This window comes from Neocloeon triangulifer, unplaced genomic scaffold (assembly GCF_031216515.1).
Source record: "Neocloeon triangulifer isolate White Clay Creek 2 clone unplaced genomic scaffold, ASM3121651v1 ptg000002l, whole genome shotgun sequence".
Taxonomy (NCBI): Eukaryota; Metazoa; Arthropoda; class Insecta; order Ephemeroptera; family Baetidae; genus Neocloeon; species Neocloeon triangulifer.
The window spans coordinates 5,271,148-5,292,372 of NW_026775545.1; the positions used below are offsets into that span (position 1 = coordinate 5,271,148).

General features: G+C 37.8%; 3 protein-coding genes across 3 annotated transcripts in view; 1 reads left to right on the forward strand and 2 right to left on the reverse strand.

Moving 5' to 3' along the window:
* Positions 1-21,225, forward strand: part of LOC132205307 (lachesin-like) — a 136,875-nt gene that overhangs the window by 76,255 nt on the left and 39,395 nt on the right. The window contains exon 2 of the mRNA XM_059634277.1: positions 9,048-9,250. Coding sequence (XP_059490260.1) covers positions 9,048-9,250 — 203 coding nt within the window. The remainder of the gene's footprint in view (positions 1-9,047; positions 9,251-21,225) is intronic.
* LOC132205196 (uncharacterized) lies at positions 3,864-5,721 on the reverse strand. Its single transcript, XM_059634134.1, has 12 exons — positions 5,643-5,721; positions 5,355-5,584; positions 5,219-5,297; positions 5,117-5,166; positions 5,030-5,065; positions 4,854-4,974; positions 4,692-4,801; positions 4,580-4,639; positions 4,482-4,524; positions 4,333-4,424; positions 4,179-4,281; positions 3,864-4,126 (listed from the first exon to the last, which is right to left on the reverse strand). Exons 1-12 carry the CDS (start codon positions 5,719-5,721, stop codon positions 3,864-3,866), a joined length of 1,266 nt encoding a protein of 421 aa, XP_059490117.1.
* Positions 5,972-7,505, reverse strand: LOC132205197 (uncharacterized). Its single transcript, XM_059634136.1, has 10 exons — positions 7,392-7,505; positions 7,166-7,333; positions 6,925-7,110; positions 6,821-6,865; positions 6,729-6,762; positions 6,610-6,674; positions 6,451-6,547; positions 6,172-6,401; positions 6,049-6,118; positions 5,972-5,994 (listed from the first exon to the last, which is right to left on the reverse strand). Exons 1-10 carry the CDS (start codon positions 7,503-7,505, stop codon positions 5,972-5,974), a joined length of 1,032 nt encoding a protein of 343 aa, XP_059490119.1.

Consider the following 21,225-nt stretch of genomic DNA (forward strand, 5'->3'; position numbering starts at 1 on the left):
TGCTGGTGCTGGCAAGTGGTGCCGAGATTTGGAGGCGCCCGCAGATGCTCGCTTACTTGCACCGCCGTTATCTTTATGAAGTTTTGAACCTCAATGCCACCAAGATTCTGAACCTTAATATCGTCTGGGAGTATTATTTGTTGAGGCGAGCACGAGACTATAAAAAAGAGAGAAAGAAACACACAGTGCGTGTACACAGGGCTCTCCATTGTTTCTCTCTCTCTCTCTCTCTCCCGCCCGCTATTTTATGTTCATTTCTTTTCTTCCGATTGCCGGTTAGCCCGGGGATTATGAGAGGGTGGAAAAAAGATTGCGTCCGCGGGTGTTTCTCTTTTTTTCTCCACTCTTTGTTACCAGAAGCGACTATAAATAACTCGTCTTTTTGGCCTGAGTGAAAAAAGATGGGGGTTTAAGAGGGGAAAAAAGTTGTGATATTTTATATCTGAATTTGGTAGCGCCGCCCGCCGGTAATCGCGTTTTTATGTTTTTCTCTCCACCGAAAATTTGGATTGCAGAGGCCTACTAGCAAAATAAATGTTTGTGCAAAGTCCATTTTTCCATTTGATACCAAGCCGTCGTCGTAAAAAGGCATTAATCAATAGGAAAAAAAAGAACATTCCCTCTGCCTCATAAATAATTTTGTGCCCAAAGAGCTCAGCCATTCACGTTTGTGAGTCTTATGAAAGAGGCATTAAAAAGAAGGAAAAAAACATTAAAAGTTGATTCGACTGATTGTTGGAAAGGAAAAAATTCTTCTCGTTGGGCACATAGACAAGTTTTGTCCGGACATATATATACATTTCCCGGGGCATATTTACGCTTTTATTAGATTTCCCGTTGGTTCACCAACAATCAGTCTCATCTTTCATAACTGAACTGAAACCGCCACTGCTGCTTTTCATCCCTCGGAGGCAGAGTTGGTTGACTTCTTCTCTCTATGCAAAAGCATTCCGCCGTTCGCCCAGAGAAAAAAGACGCCGCGATCGGAAAGAATGAAAGAGAGAGAAAAAAGTTTGTTCATAGAGCCAAAGTTGAAAGTTGCGGGCGAATGGAGTTGGAGCTGCTCTAGTGGTAGTGCTTCTTCTTCTTCTTTTACTTCTTTCACCTGCGAGAATTCCGAATGCACCCTGTCAAATGATAGATGATCCCTCTTGCGACCGGCGGCGGTGGTGGTGGAAAAAAAATGCTTTTACAACCCCTGTCCCGTCGCTAACAGATGGGGTCAAAAGACTTTTTTTAATCTCGAGCACACGGGCGCGCGGTGGCTATCAAGTTTCAAAAAATTTTGGCAACTCCTCGCGGCCACTCCGACTTTTTTTGATTGCGGATTTCCGTCTGATGCATCAGTTTCTAACAAGAATTGTTGTCTTTTGGAGAATAGGTTCTGTAAAAATAACCTGAATAAATTAAAAATAACATATATCAAATATATGAACTTTTTAAAAATATTTTCATTGATTATATTTTTTGTAACTATTACACCATTTTAAATTTATAAAATAAAATTAAAGCTTTTAAAATTTTATACTTTTTACATTCAACACATTTTTAAGACTGAAAATTTTGCCACACATTTTATGAATGTAATTAATTAATATTTTATATTGTCAGGCCTGCAATTATCAAAACTGATCTCATAACTTGTTTTAAAATTCATTTTTGTAAGATAATGTTTTCTGTCTATATAGAACGTTAATTTCTTTAATTCATTTCGTCACAAAATTCAAAGAAAATCATTAAAGAATTATACAATTGATAATATGGACCCAATTCACCTAATAGTTATAATATAATAAAAAATTTAAACGTTTAAAAACTTTAAATCAAAAATTTTAATTTACCTGAAATATAATTTTATGCAAAAAAAAGTTATTGCACTTATACACTTAAAAACAAATCAAAAAGCCAAGATCGATATTGACAGTTGAGGTGGCGAAACGCATACATAAACTCGGAGCATGTTGGCCCCGATTCGCGCCATTCGGCAGCGCCGACCGCGAAGCAAGAAATAAAATGCAAATTCGTTCCTCCCGACAAATCATTAGCCAGTTTCAGGAAGCGTGAAGAGCAAAGGTGATTGTAATCAGCGCCGTCGGAATGGCAATGAGCTGCTAGGGCGGCGAGCATAAAAATCGATGCGAGATTTTAGCGGAGCAGCACGAGCGCGTCACGCCTCGGCACCGACCAAGAGACCGAACGAATACATAATATATATCTCTGGCCGCTTTTATTTATTGCACGCGGAACTCGACACATTTTATCTGCCGAGCGAAAGATTGCAGCCGCCATCTGTGCAGCTCCCACGTCGCTGCAGCGAGGCCTTGATGCGCATGAAAGCGACTTGGCATAAAAACACAAACATGCACAAAGACGACGAGACGTAAATAAATGCAGTTTTCGTTCGATTGTTGCTGCTGCACGGTTTATGAGAAACGACGACGGGGTGAATGCAGATCTCTCTGAGAGGAAACAAAGACAGCAGTATAAATAGCAATGGACTGCCCTTATTTTTCCAAAACGAAGTTGTCAAAATTGAAATAATCACATTAAAACTGGAAAGATTTCTTTATTTATGATTTAGAATTGTTTGAATCAGCAAAAGTCTGCAACCTGTTTTACTTTGTTGCTAAGCGGGTTGCAAACATTCAAAGTATTTAATTTGTAAAGTGAAAAATGACCAAATTAATCGACGTTGATTTTCCATTTTGGAAGCTGCATGCATTTAAATGGCAATAGTTAAATAAAATAATTAAATTTGTTAACTATATTAAATTGTACGGTTGAAGAATATTAAATGATTTGATAAATTTGTGTTTTGATAGTTCAAAAACATTAATTTTTATTATATTTGTATATTGTATATCATAGATATTAACAAAATTTGATTTAGTTATTGAAATTATTTCAAAAATTTTGTTTGCCCCGCAGTTGGGAAATCGTACTATATAAATTTTGAACAACATTTTTAACCCTTTACATACAAGCCAGAATTTCTAAATCCTGTTTAAAAGCACATGCTCTCGTCGCGGCAATGAGTGTAGAATCCAATGGCTTATTCATGCATGTGGAGTGGCGCTGGCTGGAAAAACAAGCCGAAGAATTTCCTTTCGAAGCGATGGCTGACGTCACTTGTCAACACGGAGGAAAGGCGCCGGGGACGGACACTCTCTCACAATGGATTCGGGTTGAGATAGAAATTTCTTCTCTCTTTTGTGTGCCGAGTGGAAGAGAGATGGCCGAGTTTTCTGCGGGGAATTCGTTCGTTCGCGCGCTCGTGTGTATGTGTATTTTTCGCGAGGGCAGCTGCATCGGTCGATAAGATAATCAGAGAACTGCTATGTACGGAATTGCTGCAAAGGATGAGCTGCTTGCTTCTCTCCGGCACACAAACGAACAATGCTCGGGCTGCGGAAAGGGTGTTTTACATTTGGCAGCAGGATGAGAAAGACGCGCTTCCTGTTTTTGATTAGCGCTCGACGAGAGAAAGCAGCTATACAGTTAAAGACGGATTTTGCAGTCTTTGTTCGCACGAGCAGGATGAACTCGGAGACGTATTTAACAGCTCTCGTTTTGGCAAAACATCTATTTTTAAGGGTGAGCAGTAAAAACATTTTGCTCTTTGTAGAGAACTATTCAAATTATTAATATGGATTTGCAATAAATGAACTATTATATTTTAATGTAATAATGTACTACAAATTTTTGATACATTTATATCAATTATATAATAAATCAAAATGGATTTGAGGGAAACTAAAAATCACTGTAGAATTCATTCCTGGCTCTAATATTAACACTATATCATTATTATCAGTTTTTTTTTTATTTTAGTTGCAAATTGTGATTATTGATCTATCACAATTTTAACTCTCGCAAATAAATGAATTCAGATGATTTGATCCCATGGCTGAATATTCCGGACTGCCACTGTTAAGGCTGTAAAAAGCGACCAGGGTCCCACCGCTAAGTACATTATTTGTATCAAATATCATTCTGTGACTCGGTTTAAGATTTTGTGGATAAAAATCCCTGCCGGATTCGCAATCGCGGACCAACCCACTCGCCGTGTCGACCACAAGAGCATTTGCATACGTCCAGGAACGGTTTGCGTAGGTCGATTGAATAACTTAAGAGGAATTTTCTGTTAGTTTTAATTTCAAATACATTTTAGAACCTACGCGGCAGTTCGTAACAATTTGTAGCATTAACATAATTGAAGGGCGACAGTAATCTCAATCCAAAATAGCAGCAAAGCCTCACTGCGTCTGCGAAAGTGTAGTACTGTCGTTAAAATTAATTAATGGTGAATATTTTCTTTCAATATGGACTCACGTTTGAATTACGATAACTAATCAAAATCAATTTAGAATCGTTGCATTTGCAGACCCACGTTCCATTGATGTAATCAGCGCACGTCGACACATCTATAGATATCCATATACTGATTCATCTAGTGTGTTGTTTGATAATAAATAGCATACTCATTTTCAGATGTAATGAGAATAAATCGTTCTTAACAGTTTCCTAAATCCAAATCACTCAACAAAATGACTATGAAATTAAAATTTAAAATTCGCACATTAACAATGCAAGTCGTATTTGAAACACATCCAGATGAAGTTGAAAATAATTCATCGCGCTGCAAATTTTAAAGGATTGGAAGGTGCATTAAAACAAATTCGTCTTAAGACCTCTGCAGCTTGCTTGTCCAAGTCTTTGATGATTTGGTCAAAGACCTGTGGCGCCTTGTCCCTGGCACACTTTGTTAACCGATACGCCTTGTCACACTCGTCCATACCGTCTTCATTTAAATTTTTAATATTTGTAGATTGCCGTTTGAACTTAATGCATACATGTTTTATTGTTACACTCGTCCATGATGGCCATATTTTTGATGAGCTCGTCCACATTTTGCAGAGACATGGTTTCCAGAATTGCGAAAACTTTGCTCTCCACAAACCTCCCACCAACAATCTTTTAATTAGTGAAAAATTAATACTAATAAAATAATAACTATTGATAATTATACCAGCCCCAGAGCATCTCCAGCACATTGAATGAAACACTGAAAATTTCTTATTTTATGCTGCTTATTTTAAAATATCACAAAGCCAACCTTCATACGCAAGTCCCATTTTGTTGTATTCCGCAGCAAGTCAATTTCGGCTAAATTATTTATTTTTATATTTCATTCCAATTTTACAAATATTAGGTTTACTTGTAGTGACTTTGTAGATTAATGAGCATTCGTCTACAATTGTTTGTTTTTCATTTTTTGACTGTGGATTGCGTCTTTTCTAAACGGAATATTATTTTATTTTCATTGTAATAAAATTAAAATAAAACTTTAATACTTCGCATATGTATCTGAATTTGGTCCGTCCGTCATAATCAGCCAGCAACAATTGACCTTTCTCGCGCCAAATGTGTGCAGCCACGTAGTTCTCATTTCCTCCTGCGTTGTCTGGTTGTCCAGGCAGCCACATTGACTCACTTCGAAACAATCGATTGGCCGAACAGAAACCGAAAACCGACTCGCAACCCTCATCCGAACCGGAAGTCCAAAATGTCAAGTTTTGGGCTTCTAAATATTTCCAGGAGAGTAAAGTTTATGTAAATAATTTCGTTGTAAATGCTTTTGCCTGTCTTCATTTCGTTGGAAGTGCTAATGTTTCTCAAAGCTTCGTACTTGTACTGCCCATCCAAACTCAGCAGAGACATGCCTAAAGCACAACATGCCTTCGTCGCTTCCAAATACTGATTTAAAAGTTTTGAATTAGCTCTTTTGATTGGGCAATTTAAGAAAAAAAAATCACAGTTCTAGTATCGTTTTGCAAGCTGAATAGGTAGGTTCTTAGTTTGTATAATATCCACTTTCCGTGTGTAGTCTCATCTTAAATATGGCAAAATATTGATGAAATATTAAAATTATTTTCTCCAATATTTACTTTTAAGGATAGTTGATTTGTCTTTAGCTGTAGTGAAAAACTGCGGCTGTAGATTTAAATTGAATTTCACAATTATGTTTTCAAGTTTAAAAAAATTCACTTGCGTCTTTCTGGCAGGTTACATTTGGACAAACGGGACTGACGCACTGAGGAGGTTTTGTCGTAGAGCCCTTTAAAAAAAATAACGACAAGTCAAATTTAATAATTTTTTTTCGGATCAAACTTGGCAAGCGATTATTGATTTGTCCGAGCACCGTCTGTCGCTGATCAAGATGGAGCCGTTGGTTTTGAAAATTTGCATCTGGATGCAGTTCTGGTCTTTCTCAAGGTTGACCAAAGGGAGAACGTCCTGCCAGGGCGCAACTCCCTTTGTGGAACACCAACCAAGTGTGCAGCGCGCCAAGTCCTTCATCCCGCCTGTCCAGTAGTTCAAATTGTACTTCCAGGTCTTGGCTTTAGTAATTGAAAAATTAAGTATTGATCAATAAAAATTAAATCATACCTTCGCGTTTCATGCAATCGAGTTTCTCTTTGCTCTCAAGAGCGAAAGGCTGCATGTTTAGGCTGAAACACACCTCCGAGTTTTGCTGCCAAGTGCCCTAAAAATTAAGATTTTCCTTATAAATATTAAAGAAAAAATTTTTTATTAGAAAATCTAGACCAATGACTTTCCGAGCAACAGAGTTTGGCCGCACGTGTCCAGCCAGAATCCATACTGATCTGGATCTGTTACGTATGTTTTTGTTTTATAATTTCCTCGTAATTCTGTAATTTGCTTACCCTCTAGTTCTCCATTAGTTGCAAACAGGGACCGCTGTTATTCAAACAAAATAATATAGAGCAGCGGTTTGACAGGAAATGCGACTACATACATTGATGGCGTTCGTGGCCAACTTACATTTCCCGACCAAAGCTGGCTACACAACAATATTAAAACAATTAAAAAATAATTTTGAGCCTAAAATCTAGTCGTTACGTCAATAATTTGTGTGGCTGCTGTTGTTGTCAAAGTCGGAATGGTAGATAATCTTGTTGAACTTGTCAACGTCGTAGGTTTGTAGGTTTTTGTAGGTTCGGTATTTTGAATGGTTTTGATGTCTGATATGGTAGACGATGAAATTTCATTAACATTTGACGTCAAAAGCGCTTTTGCCGTAAAAATCTTTTAAAATTTAAAATTGAATTACTACAATAGCATGTTTTCAATGCTTTCATACCGGGGAATCGTTTTTTACGTCAGCAGTAGTCACTTGTGGAATGACAGGGTTTGAAGTCGTTGTATCAGGAAGAGTGGTGGCTGGTGGTGTGATCGGCATCATGGGCGATGAATTTAGAGAAACATCGGAGGATGAAAGTTGAGGTGGAATAAACTCTGATGAAAGCTCCTACAGCTCAAAAATTAAAATAAGAATATAAAATAATAATTCTTATAGGCAAAATTACTCCTAAAGTTGATGTATCAGATAAATACTCGTTCAAATTTCCATCATTATTTGAGGTTGAAGTCGGATTGTTGTTGTTTTCATAAATGTCGAACTTTGTGTTGGTTTCTTCCATAGAAAGTGAAGTTATAGATGATATTTTATTTCGCAGCTCAGTTAAATATTCAGTTTTCTGAATGATTACAGGGCATAATTTTTACAAATTATCAAATAAAAAAGAATATTACTAATGTGCTTGTCATTTTTATCGAATGATTTTTGCCGTTGAAATTGATACAACTATATGTACCACAGCATTTGATAATTGTCTTGCGTTTGCTTGCCGTCTTCAACGAGCGTGCCAATGCACCTTAAAAAATTTTGAGTTTACTTTTTCTAAAAATCTCCTGAACTATTTCACTGGTTTACCTCCAAATGTTTTTCTTCCGACCTTCTGAAAGTGCTTTTTCACACTCTCAGTTTTCATCAAAGTTTTGCTCACATTTGTTTTTACCTGACTCTCTGCAGCAAGGGCCAAAAAGAGAATTGAGTACAGCCAAAAATTTTCCCAGACCAGCATTTTAATGTGGAAACTATAGCACGTGCTTATATAGAATTTGCCGTTGGCCTGTTACTTTCTGACTGTGTGGCGCACCAGGAAAATATTTTTTGAAACTATGAGCTATGGCGGTTACATCCTGCGCTAGCAAAACACGAGGAAATAAACAAAGCATAATAAAGGATATAATGTTGCAGGCTAGGCAGCTTTAAAAATAATTAATTACTATTTAGTTCAGCTCCTAACTTTGTGGTGAAAAACAAATAACTAAATACGTATTGTCAAAAATAAAGATCTGAATTTTGAAATCAATGTGATTTTAAAAAGCTGATGCTTAAACAGTAATTTATTCTGTCTTAATATTTGACTTATTTCACCAAACAATCATTTTTTGCGTAATCGTTTCTGCCCCAAACTCCAAAAGGCCATTTGTTGCATGGTAATCTAGTATATTCCAAAATGTGTTTGAAATATTTATTGGTGCGTTTTTTGTGTTTTTCTTGTGTTAATTAGTAAAATTCTCTCAGTCCGTGTCCAGATATAAGCTTAAATATGGTTTTTAGCGGGTATGCTAGATCTGTTCCTTTTCCATACATAATTCATTGCTATTAATTTATATTGATTTATATAATGATGGCAATAAAAATTGCAAAATATGGGATACATTCACTTTGAATACATAAAAGAATTGATGCGAAAAAAGCAAAACATCGATTCTATTACAAATAATTTGCAGTATTTTCTTTTGCAGATTTTTTTTTTAATGTTTCCATTTAACTTTCAACGAGTTTAAAACAACTGTGTAATTTTTAAGTACTAAATTTCACAAAAATTTGCGAATTAATCAAAAGTTGGAAACAAAAGCTAACTTTTGAATTAAATTTTTTCACTCCTTTCCTAACTCAATTCAGAAGCTCCAATTTCGGGCACATTTCAAACTTCTCTCCCCCATTCAATTCCAATTAGTGCCCGCAAATTCATTGGAACCGCCCGGGCTCAATTCCAATCTGATTAATTTCGATTCGTCAGCCGCCGAGGACCGAATTAATCCAGAACGCGTGTTCGACGGCTTCGAAAGCAATTAGCACTAATTTAACCCGTTCGGTTGTTCTGTTCTAGCGATCGCGGCAGCGGTTTTCACCGACAACTCGGTGGACCACGAGGGTGCGTCGAGCAACCCGATGCTGCACCAGCACGTCAAGAGGTTTAGCGGATTATACACAGGGCCCTACTTCGACACGTCCATAGCCACCAACATCACAGCTCAGCTCGGCACCCACGCGTTTCTTCCCTGCAAAGTCAAGCAGCTAGGCAATAAGTCGGTGAGTATTATCTTTCACATTCTCTCTCTCCCTCGGCGACGCCAAGTCAAACTTTGATCCGCCAGACTTGCAAAACGCGCTAATTGATAATGACTTACTCTTCTCCCCAGCCGTCGTCGCGCCGCCACAATTATTGCCGTCGGGGAATTTCGCGTTAAATTTTAGCCTGGCAACGTTCGAGGTGAAAATTCAACTCGTGTGTGAATTTAACGCGAAAGCTACTTATTCTCATATCCTATTCCGCGATCTTACAACTCCTCGGAGAAAACACTTTCACACCCAGAACAGGGCGCGTTTTGCCCGGGGCGCAGAAAATGTCGCGTGCTCATGAAAGTCATGAATCAATCGCTTTTATTCAAATCGATCGCAACGTTTGTTTTTGTTGTTCTCTGTCGCTTTGTGAACGGCGCTTTTTATGAGAATTGGCTCACAGTCAGTGTTGCTAGCAAAACAATGAAATGAAGGCAGTATACCATCGAAACGCTGAATAGGCTTGTTTTTATTATTATTTTTATTTGTCACTTGCTACTCTTGGAAAAGCATAATGATGCTGGTTTATTTGTTTAAAATTCAATTTGAGCCTTTGGAAGCTCTTTAAATAAATTTTGTTTGTTCATTATGCAAAAAAAAAGAACAATTTGGAGCATTTCAGATCAAACATTAAATGTATAAAGCATGGTACTTATAAAAAAAATTATTTTTAATGTTATATCTATAAACACTTAGAATACTAATCACTTTAATAAGTTTTTTCACAGATTTTTAATCAAATAAATTAAATGAACAATAAATTGCTTGCATAACACTGAAAGTTATGAAATATATTAATTTTTTACTATTTGACAGGTGGTTTTTTTTAATATAAATTGTTTTTGAAAAAAACAACAGACCTTGGCTATAAATTTTATATTCCGTCTTTTAAATGCTTTTTATTAAAAATGAAATGTTATTTTTAACCTCCTCATTTGATATGAACGTAGCTCCGAACAAAATTAATCAGCCTCTCAATTTCACTCATCCTCCTTCAGCCTAATCAAATGCATCAAAGAGACGATCGAAATGGAAAACCTCCAGGCCCTTAATTTGCGGTGGTTCCGACCCAATTACTTGCATTTCCACTGAGCCGACGCACATCCTGACCCCAAAATGAAAATTAATTTCGCTTCTTCGTTCCCTATATTAAAAGCGCTCCTTCAAAATCTTTTTATAAATATATATTCGCATTTCAATATCAAGCATCTTTTGGGTTTCCTCTCCGATCGACATAATCTGTGGAAGGAAATGAAATGAAGCGGAGTGAAGGGGAGAAGCAACGAAATAAGAGAAACATTCACGCAAATATTTTTATCCAGCCGCCCATCAAAAACAGGGAATAAGAGTGTGGGCGGAAATCTGAGATGTTAAGAGAGGCTGCCGAGCGAGAGGACTCGGATGAGCGCGGGATGTGTCGGGCGGAGGGAAATGTGGCCGGGCTACAGAGCAGAGATAGAAAGGCCTGTCTGCGCCACCTACAGAGATATATAGACGCTCTCTCGACGGATCGAAATTACCTGCCTATACCAGGTGGTTGTAATGGAAAATGGCATTCTTCTTTATTCCCCGCGAGTTGGCTCCCACAATCGCAGCCGCAGCAGAAGCGAACCGGCGATAGGATGAGCGCTCAATTTGGACAGAGCATAGGGCTCGACAAAAGCGGCCTATTCTAAACACCATGCAAGGAAAATCGCGTACAATACGGAAACCACAATTTCCCCTAAAATCAGTGGAGAAAGAGTAAAATATTCAAGATTATTGTACTATCGAGCACAGAAGTTAAAAGTTTTAATTTTTCCCAGGTCGCTTTGCTGTTATATTTCAAGATGGAAATTGAAAGAAATTAATCTGGACTAAATGTTTAATTGGGAAAAATTAATCAGAGCAATCAAAAGATTAACCTGGTCAAGGCTCAACTAAACCACCATATACGAATGGGGGACTAAAATTTAAGATTAGTTTGGGCACCTTTGGATCGCCTCAACTTATAAATACAAATTTCATTTTTATTTGTTAACATTATTCCATTGACTTAAAAACACAAATGATACTAATTGTAAGTTCAGATATTTACTTAAAAAATAATTTCTTTATATGTCAAAATTATTTCAATCAGGTTAATAATTTTTTTAGATTAATTTATAAAAACAAAATAAATAGCGTTCAATTCCTTTTTTAAATATAATATCAACTTTAATTTTCTAACCCCCTTTTTGGCCTAAGGGTGATGACACTCAACATTCACCATTCAATTTCCGGCAGGCGAATTTTTGTTCGGAATACAAACGCGGCCAATTATGCGAACATGCTCGCTCTTCTCCCTTTTTTCCTCCTTTTCTTTCTCCTGCAACTTGGCTATCGGCAAAGCAGTTTCCAATCGATACCGCCTCGGCTGGTATATTTTGTTTGATTGATGAAGATTAGCGCCAGCGACGGTTATTGAGTGATTGGATTTGCAGCCGGATTAGTTAACTAGCAGGATGCCCGGCCGCCTACGCACGCAACGAATTTCGCCGCGAGGTGTGATCAAATTTTGATCGGCAGCCGCGGAGAGAAGTGATGAAGGAACGTTTCTGAGAAAATGCGCAGGAAAAGTTTCTGACAAAATTGATTAAGAAATTGATGGAGCGCTCTGTTGCTGCTGCTCTCGGAAAAAGTGTTGTGTGTGTCAAATATTTGCACGAAAATCATCCTGGCGCAAAACATATCAGATGTGTTGGAGCGAATGCCGTGTGCTGGTATTTCCATGCATATATGCTGGTGGAAAAGAGATCGATTTTCATATACACACATTCTGCCGACGGCAGCTGCTTTTGCAATATTAGCTAGAGTAGAATCCAAACGATGTTGCGAAACGACTGGCTCGAGCGTACAGGGAATGAAAAAAGCTAGCTCGGTTGAGTTAATCATGCAAATTGGATGTACGAGTAAAAAAATTCATTTGTGAAATTCAATCAAAATGTTTAAGAATTTGTGTACACAATATTCTATGTATAATTTTAATAATTTTAAATTATTTTAATCTAACATGGAGGAAAATAAATAGATTAAATTTTTTTATTTTTGGAAATTAGAATTAAATATCCTTAAAATACAATATCAGAAAATCGGATTATATTTTTGCTAAAATTCACTGCGGATGGGGTCTTTTTAATCTCGGAAGTTTTAGAAAAAAAAATTTGCTAGTGGTGGTGCCGTTTTTTACAACAATCCATTTTTTTTTAATATTTTTTTTCAACAGTTTAATGAAAACAATGTATTTGTAACAATGTGGAGGAATAAACAACAATAATAAATAAAATTGAAATTATTAAAAGTCATCAGCATAATTTTCTTTGATGAGAAATGACTTTTTTGGATTCGCCACATCAAAATCTCAAAATAGTGCGCATCAAAAGAAATTTAGTATACATTGGCCTTATTTTATCTTTGATCGATCCCTGCAATTTATTGTAAAAAGTCAATATACGGAACTCAACACGAGGAAGTTAGTTCTTATGTTCAAATTTAGATTTGAAAGATAATTAATAAAAACCGCTGCGGATGAAGATTGAGCTTGATCAATATAATATTTGATTACAATATCAAAGAGAAAAATAAGAAAAAAAAATTGAATTGAAAAGGTTGGTTTTTATTTTTATTTGCTCTCATTTGCTCCATTAACTTTTACAAAGCAAAACAAAACGTGATGGTAATTGAGCTCAATAAGAGAAACTTTCAACAGCTTTTGCGAGCCGAATCAGCAGATTCTGTGTAACAATATGCAAGCAACTTCTTCTTCTGCATCTCGTACAATTACCATATGTGACTCACTGCAACATCGAATTGCAAAGTTCATTTTGCTAAACCCTGGCAGACGTGCCGACGAAGCGTTTGGAGTGCGAACCAGAGTTGCAACAATTAAAGCGCACCAATTATCGCCTCAAAGTGTCGGCCGGGCGTGAGCGCAAGCCACGTTTGTGCAAATGCAATTTACAGAGAGAGAGTCGCAACTAAAACATCTTCCGTCTGAAAGAGTAATTACATTTGCATCCAGCAAATAAAACAGCCCGAAGAGAGAAAGCCAGGGAAGGGAGCACATCAGGTGCACAAACAACGTGCACACGTCAGCTGCATGTGTGTTTGCTCAGCTCATTTTGCCTCTGCCATCGGCAAGACGGACTCGGAATGTGCAATGAAATATTCACTCTGGATTATTCTAATTGAACTCGGCACTTTGTTGCTCTTTGCGTTTTTTGCTGCGAGCCGTGCCCGTCCGTCTGTTGGGACAAAAAGTGATATGGATGATTGCGAAGCGGCCGGTTTAATTAGAGCCGGCTTTGTTTGATTGACTAAAACGCGAGCGCGCCGGATTGAGAATTAATCAAAATGCCTTTGAAAATGATAAATATGCGGCCGAACAATGATATAGCCGCCGCCGCCGGCTCTAGCGGTGCATGGTTGATTGTAATTGATGGGTTGTAATTTATTCGCCCGGCCGGCATGATGGCCGAGGGTCGCGGCCCCGATTGTTTTATTGCAGCTCCAGAGCGATGGCCGTTTTGTGTGAGAGCCGAAATCGTTACCCCGGGCTCGGCGAATTTGCAGAATTGATTATCGAGCATTATTAGCAGCCTTTGATTGATCGCGACGGGATTTTTGCTTTAATTCGTTTGAAGTGATGAAATCCCCTGACAGAACTCACAGTTGATTCTGAAAAATTGCCGGCAAAACAAAATTTGTGAGTATCAACAAAGAAGATTGCCTTTTATATTTACTTTTTGCAAATGAATTCGCGTGAATTGGTGCTGCTTTGATGTTTCCGAGTATCCTTTTTGTAAAATTTTTTTGTAAAAAATTTCAATTGAAAACTTATTATTCTTGTTATTTTTTTAGAATAATTTGATATGATAGCTGAACAAACTATTTATTAATTAATGTATTCACAGAAAATTTTCAAAGATGGAAATTAAAAAAAAAAAGTTATACGAATTAAATTTTGAATAACTGAAAGTATGTAAGGAAAATTTTAAACTAAGAATATGAAAGAAAAATGCGCTTGTTGATTCAATTTATAAACTTAACTTTCTTGCTTTGATATAGAATGTGTTTTTTTTTCATGCAACTGGATTTTACTATTTTGAGAAATTAAAATTATAAATGACTTTTCAATTTAATCCTTTTCTGTGAATTTAGGCACAAATTCCGTGACCCACATTGAAAACGTTCTCAAAAGCCAAAGCTCCCACCCGGAAAAGTCAACCTGCCAAATTCGCGCGCATTTCTTACAAAGAGAAAACAGCTCTAATTGCAAATTAACTCGACGGGAGAGAGCAGAGAAGGAAAAGAGGCCACGCGCTCCGTCCCAAATTAGCGTGAGCGCGACGGGAGGCCACGCGAAACTCAACTTATGTACCCGCTCGGTTCCGCCTTCCTCTTTCAGCGACAAGCGCAGAGAAAATTAATCAAAAACAGAAGTTATCATTAGGGAAATTAATGTTGCAAAAGTTGGCTCGTTTAGGATACATTCAAGTCGTGTGGCGCGCGCCTTGCGACAAGTGTTGCAAAAGTTTTGCGGGCCACAATCGGTGCGGTCTGCCGCCGTCTTTTATGTGGCCCGTTATAAATAAATAATTCTCTGGTGTTGTGCGGTTTTCAAATTTGTTGAAACTGAAAAGGTCGAGTTGCATTCCAAAAAATAGAATTATGTCTTTCTCCTTCACTTTGAGAAAAATTTCAAAATTATAATAATACAAAAAAATGTTTCCAATTTAATACTTGTGATAATTGCCATTAATTAAAACGCGATTTGAATTTCGAATATTTTTCTATAACGTGACAGTCTTGCTGTTAAAATTATAAATATTGGGGGACATTCACTAGATAAAAATACTAATAACCAAATTTTTTCACAGAAAAACTTAAATATAAACAGGATTTTTCCTTTGTTGAAAAATAATTGTTTTGCTCTAACCAGTAAAGTTCGTTCGGGGGTCGTTTGTTTATATTTTGAATAAAGAAATCTTTTTTCAACAAGTTACGAAGCTCCTTTATCATTCCATGAACTTTTAAAAAATGAATAAAAAGTATATTTTTCCAGAAGTTTCTGACTCATTCGCATTATTAAAGCTAAGATAGAAAAGGTTGCATGTAACAGGATTTTCTAGATTCATCCAAGCCAACATTTCCCCTTAATTAGCCGGCGTCGTCGGGAAATCTGCAGGGAAACGTTAGTTCCGGCGGCCTATTGTGGCGTCCAAGTGCAGCAAATTGGCCAGCACGTCTTTACATAACTCATTACGGAGGGTAAATATAAACTACGTGCTTATTGTTAATACTGTTTGCCTGCGGCGAGCGTGTTGTTCGTAATCAAATTACTTAATACGACGCCCGCCCCGAGACACACCCCCTGCTTCTTGCCCGAACTGTACAAAGTTGCAGGCAGAAATCAGCCCCTGGAGAATTCTGCGCCGGGTCTGCCGGCGTCGCCGCCGGGAAAATTATGCAAACGAGTCTGGCCAAGAAAATTAATTCTCGGGGCAGATTTTTCCGAAATTCCGCCGTCACGCACGAGACCTTATTATATACATTTTTTCCTCCACGTCGAGTTTCTCTTTATTATTTCACGGGCAGTGCCGCGCCCCTGCTCCTGCTCACACACACTCTGATTTATGGCGACCTATACAATAAAAGAAGAGGCGCAGCAAAGAGAGATGGGGCCCTAAAGTATTTTAAAAGCGCCCCATATAAAAACTGAAATTGCCCCTCTCGAAATGAAAAACGAGCGTGGGAATAAAATTTTCTTCCGCGGCTTAACTTTAAAATAGTGGTGTCGCGCCACGGATTTTTCGCTGCGTTTAACTCACTGCACGGCACAGACGGTGGCCTCCTTGGCAAATGAATTTATTGCCGGAGGGCGCTTGAATTTTTTTTTCGGAAAACGCGACCTCGTAACTTCCAACCAGCCGTGGTGACGTGATTAAATTATCGTTTTCCGGCTCCAGCCTGATTTTCCACGCCCTTTCTTTTGTGAAATAATTTGAAATAACGTCGGCGAAAGAACAAAAAAGAATATTTCTAACTCTGACATTTAAAAATTTCCATTAATGTTTGGAGCTTAATTTTTTTACGGATGAATTTGCATTTTAAATTTGATCTGCATTTTTCCATGAGAAAATAAATTTTTTATTCTCAATATTAAACACTGAATAACTTTATAATATTTCTTAAGAAAATTAAATTAACTAAATAATCTGTTTTGGTTAAGAAATCTGATTCAAACTTATCAATGTAAAAAAAATTTCAAATTTATTTTAACATCATAAAGGAAAATTATATTAAAAAGTTTTTTTTAGATAAAAAAAGCCACCATGTTGAATATATTAATAGCCTGTTGTTCTTTGTCAAAGAGAGTTGACTGCTTGTTAACTGAAGGGCTAAATTCTGATTCTTTGACTCAAATTCATTAGCCTCAAATCTATTTATATTCAACTTGTTTTCCTTGTGCTCACTTCAAAGGCAACGAGGAGAGCGCGCAATTTGGCCGCCGCCTACAAAGTAAGCGCGGCACTTACGCGCATTTACATATTCCAATTCCATTATTTCAACGGCGGCACTTTGCAATTTACGCCCACTTTTAACTCGCCTCGCCTACGTTTCAATAGTTTACCACTTTCGCCAGCAGCTCGACGACATATAACGTGTAATGGCCGCGTCGAGTGTGTTTCTCTCCGCAACTCGTCCTTTGTAATGAAAATCCGGCATATATGGCCGGTGCCAAAGAGAATCAAAAGGAATCTGCCGCAAAAATGCGACTGCTGTGGGAGGCGAGGTCCGTTTGGCCCGCGCGAAAATGGCACTGCGAAAGACGACGCGAGACGTTCAAAGGATGATGTGCGAACGTCTGCTCTAAAGTGCGTTAACCCGAGATCTTGTTTCATCTTACAAACATTTTGCACCATTCTTCTTATACTTTGTCTTTATTCTATCTTTGGTGCTATAAAAAAAAATAATACAAATTTATTAGCTGGTATAAATAATTTCTTTGTTTATATACATATAAAAATGAAAATATTCTGAAATTTATTCTTTTCCCCTCTGAAAGGCTCAAGTTTAATACTGACGCTCACTGCAGAGGTGCCCTTTTTGTCTAAAAATTCAATCGTAACTGCCAACAATTGATTTTTTTCAATAATTTTTTGCAACAATGGACAAACAAACAATTGTATTATACAAATTGTTGATCACAGTCTTTTACCAATAAGAAGTGAAAGCAATTCTTCAATTCCATGCATCAATTGAAGGTTTAAAATACAATATTAAGAATGATTGGCAGCTTCACATCTTTGATTATCATCAATAAGATCATTATAGAACACTCGATGTATGCATTTGGAATGCTGTTTCATAGAGTTTTCGAAAATAATTGATTAAACACGCGTAATATATTTCATAATGATGTACTTGACGCAGATTATTAACTTCCAGCTCAAATAATGAAGGGCTTATAATATAAATTTATTATAATTTAATAGGTTATAAAATGCACCAGCTTTTCATATATATTTATTTTTCTATTGATCGTCACTTTTAAAGTTAATATCTTTGATCAATTAAAACTTCAACATAATTATTTAATTTGTAAGATCTTTTCACATAATTGAAAAAAATAGAAATATTTTATATTATAAATATTTTAAATTTTAAATAATGTGTGCTAGTTTGCAAAAAGATTTATAAAATCAAAACAATTATTAAAATTTATATATATTATATTTAAAATGCTAAATATTAAAGCGTGTAACAAAAACCAATGTGTATATTAACTTTTTATTTTTCACACGAAAATTTGGAGGAAATCTCGGCGTGACCGACGCCCTCAATATTCACGGCTGGTAATAAATTTTTGATGCAAACGTCGATTAGATTTTCATAAGCTATAAGCCGTCTTATAATTGAAATATTTAGAGGAAGTGGGTTTGCGTGTCGCGGGTGCAGAGCAGAAAATGCACGCATAATTAGGTGGGGCGGCTGGCAGGCGCGGCACCTCTGGAGAATTGCGCCTAAATCAGCGGCGCTGCGTGTCGCTCCCTCCTACGGCTTTTTGTTCCTTCTCTAACTCTGGCCCTGACACATGAATAATCAGAGCCGAGCGGAATTAATGGGCGCTGCGCAAAATTTTCCTTCTAAATTTCAAAGTTTAGGCAGGCAGTCGGCTGAAGATGTATTGTTTCGAACAAGTTGGCCAGTTTTGTGTGTGTGTGTGTAATTTGATCTCGTTCAGCCCCAAGTATAGCCGAAGAAAAACGGCCCTCATTGTGACGGCGAGGGGAGTTTCATTTCCAACCCGGTCGGGCCAACAAGTAGTGTGTCGGTTTTTGCCCCCGAAGGAGGAATTTATTTCTGCTTCTGAAGATCCTAATGGCGATGATCTGCCAACGGGGTGTGAATTAGTTTTCATTATTCGCTCAAAGCCTCGGACGTTTATTGCGCGAGAATTTGAAAGTTTTTGCATCAAACTAGGTCGAACCAATTCCGCCTTCGGAGAAACCGACCGACGCTGTATAGCTTTTATTACGAAGCTCGCTACGAGACCCATCAACCGCATCAACCTATCCGTTTTACGTCTCGTGCAATTGACAAGTTGCCCTGGCAACAATCGAAGCAGCCGCTTCTCGGCTTCTCTCCGTACATATTTTGCATGGCTAGGAAATTGGAGTGCCACGGATGTGTGGATTTTTTTTTTTACAAAAATCAAATGACGTCAAAGCGTAATTTTTTGCTACTTTTTCCTATGTACTTGGATTTTATGATGGCGAGGCAATCAAAGAGAAGTAAAGCGCTTTGGGGAAAATCTCTCGTACTTTTGACGAGGAGAGAGATAGAGCTAGTGAATCAATTGGTGCTGCGGAGAAAATTAAAATGGACTGTAGTAAAATGCAAGCAGCCATGCGGAAATTCGCCTCGTGGATTTATGGCGGGACGAGCTTTTGCGGGAACTGGTGCAAAAATAAAGGGAGTATTTTTTTTTGTCAAGCACGTACGTTTTGCAAAATTCCTTCTTTGAAAGAACAGACTCGGGTAACTTTGGAATTAGCTCTGTTGAAATAAAATGCATGCAGATACGAGCGATTCAAATTGTGAAATATTTCTTATAGCTCTTGAACTACTTTGTAAATTGTGAGCCATGTTTTCTGAGTGATGTGTTTCAAAAATGTGAACTGGTTTGTACACAATTTTAAATATATAAGGATTTTAGAACTAAAAAAGCTGAAAGCAAAAATCTACATTAAATTTGACCTAAATTTTCTTTCATCATAAATCAGAAACATTTTTAATTATATTAATTATATTTTTAATTTTCATATTTTATAAAAAAAAAATCACACGATGAAAGATAACAAAAGATATAGGTCAGTAATGCAACTCTCAGCAAAGAAAGCTTTACTGAAGTTTTTGAAAAAAAAAGTTACTATGAGAAACGCTCAATGATTTTAAATGAGCTGTGTGTTGCATCTGGGTTAATTAACCCCAACTTTGAAACTCTGCTTTTTAATTAAATCTGCGTGGTTAGGAGAAACGTCATTAGCATGAAACACTGATCAGCATGAAATCCACCAAGGACGGCGTGTCCCCGCCTTAATAAACGCCGTGTACATCTCGTCTCGTGCGCTCCACTTAAAAATTTCAAATCCCCGAGTGCGCATGCATAAAAAATGCGGTCGGTGTTTACCCTTCTCGGCACAAGCGGCAGAGGATTCGCTCAATTATTTTGCGTGAAATTACTCCTAACTAGTGAGAGGAAGTTGGCGGGCCGAGCCAGTGAGGCGAGCATTGTCTGCGCCGTTGTCCAAATCCCCGGAGGACGTGCATAAAAAGTTACCACTGCGTCCAAATAAGACTCTTTCTTCCTCGCCGAGACGAGAAAAGCAGTTTATTAAGATGATTCCAGCGCCCGAAACTGTTGCTGCCCTTTTTCTCTTATCCTCTCTGCCTTCTTTTTTCTCTTCTTCCTTCCCAGGCGATGCAAAAAAGAGGAGATATAATTTTTAACCATTCTTACACACAGCGGAAGAACAAAAGCTGCGGGTGGCCGAGGACCAAGGAGAAAATTCGATATTTCCCCGAGACTTTTTGTCCTGCCGGCCAAATAGTTATTTTCTGCTGGATGATACAGAAAGCGATTCGCCAGGGCAGTCCTCGTCTCTTATTGAAAATATTAGCGAACGCCTCCTTTTTTTCTCTCTGCTCGGCGGGCCGGCCGAGTAAGGAAGGATCCAATGATGCATCTAAAATTGGATTGAACTCCTCCAACTGTGCCTTTTTTATCCGTTCGGCTCATTTTTATGCCTGTCCCGGCCGGATTTTTTTATGTCTTTCGCTGGCTGTTTGCAGGGCGGCGACAATTGCCTCGCTGCGAATCGGCCCGTCGTTTGTTTCCTAATGGAATTTCGCCGGCTCTGCTTTTCCTTTCGGCTCATAGTTGGGCCAGCACGCGACTGAATAATTAATGCCGCGCGCTGAAAAATGCGAGAGAGCGACGGCCGCGTGCCCTTCTGCCGAGAGCTTTTATTAAAAACAGAATGACGTTTTTGTGAGTGTGCTTTTGCTTTTATGTCAAGTGGGTCTTTTTGTTTTTCCTTTCGCATGCTCGCTGATAATCACTCGCCGATTTTTATGTGTGTTTTTGCATGTTGTACCTGAAAGTACTGTTTGCACATTAAAGACGATATTAAAATTGTTTTTGTTGCAACGGGCGCCGGCAGTGACTCTCGGGACGAGAACTAATAGGACGTCATCGCTGTCCTTGAGGGCGGATAAATTATTCATATACGAAGCATGAGCTCCGCTAATCACTCAACTTGCTCTCGACTTGCTACCGTAAATTTTTTACCCTATTAGCCGTGTAACGCAGACACGTGCTGCTTCCTTAGGCAATTTAAGGCTAAACGGTCTAAGAAGTG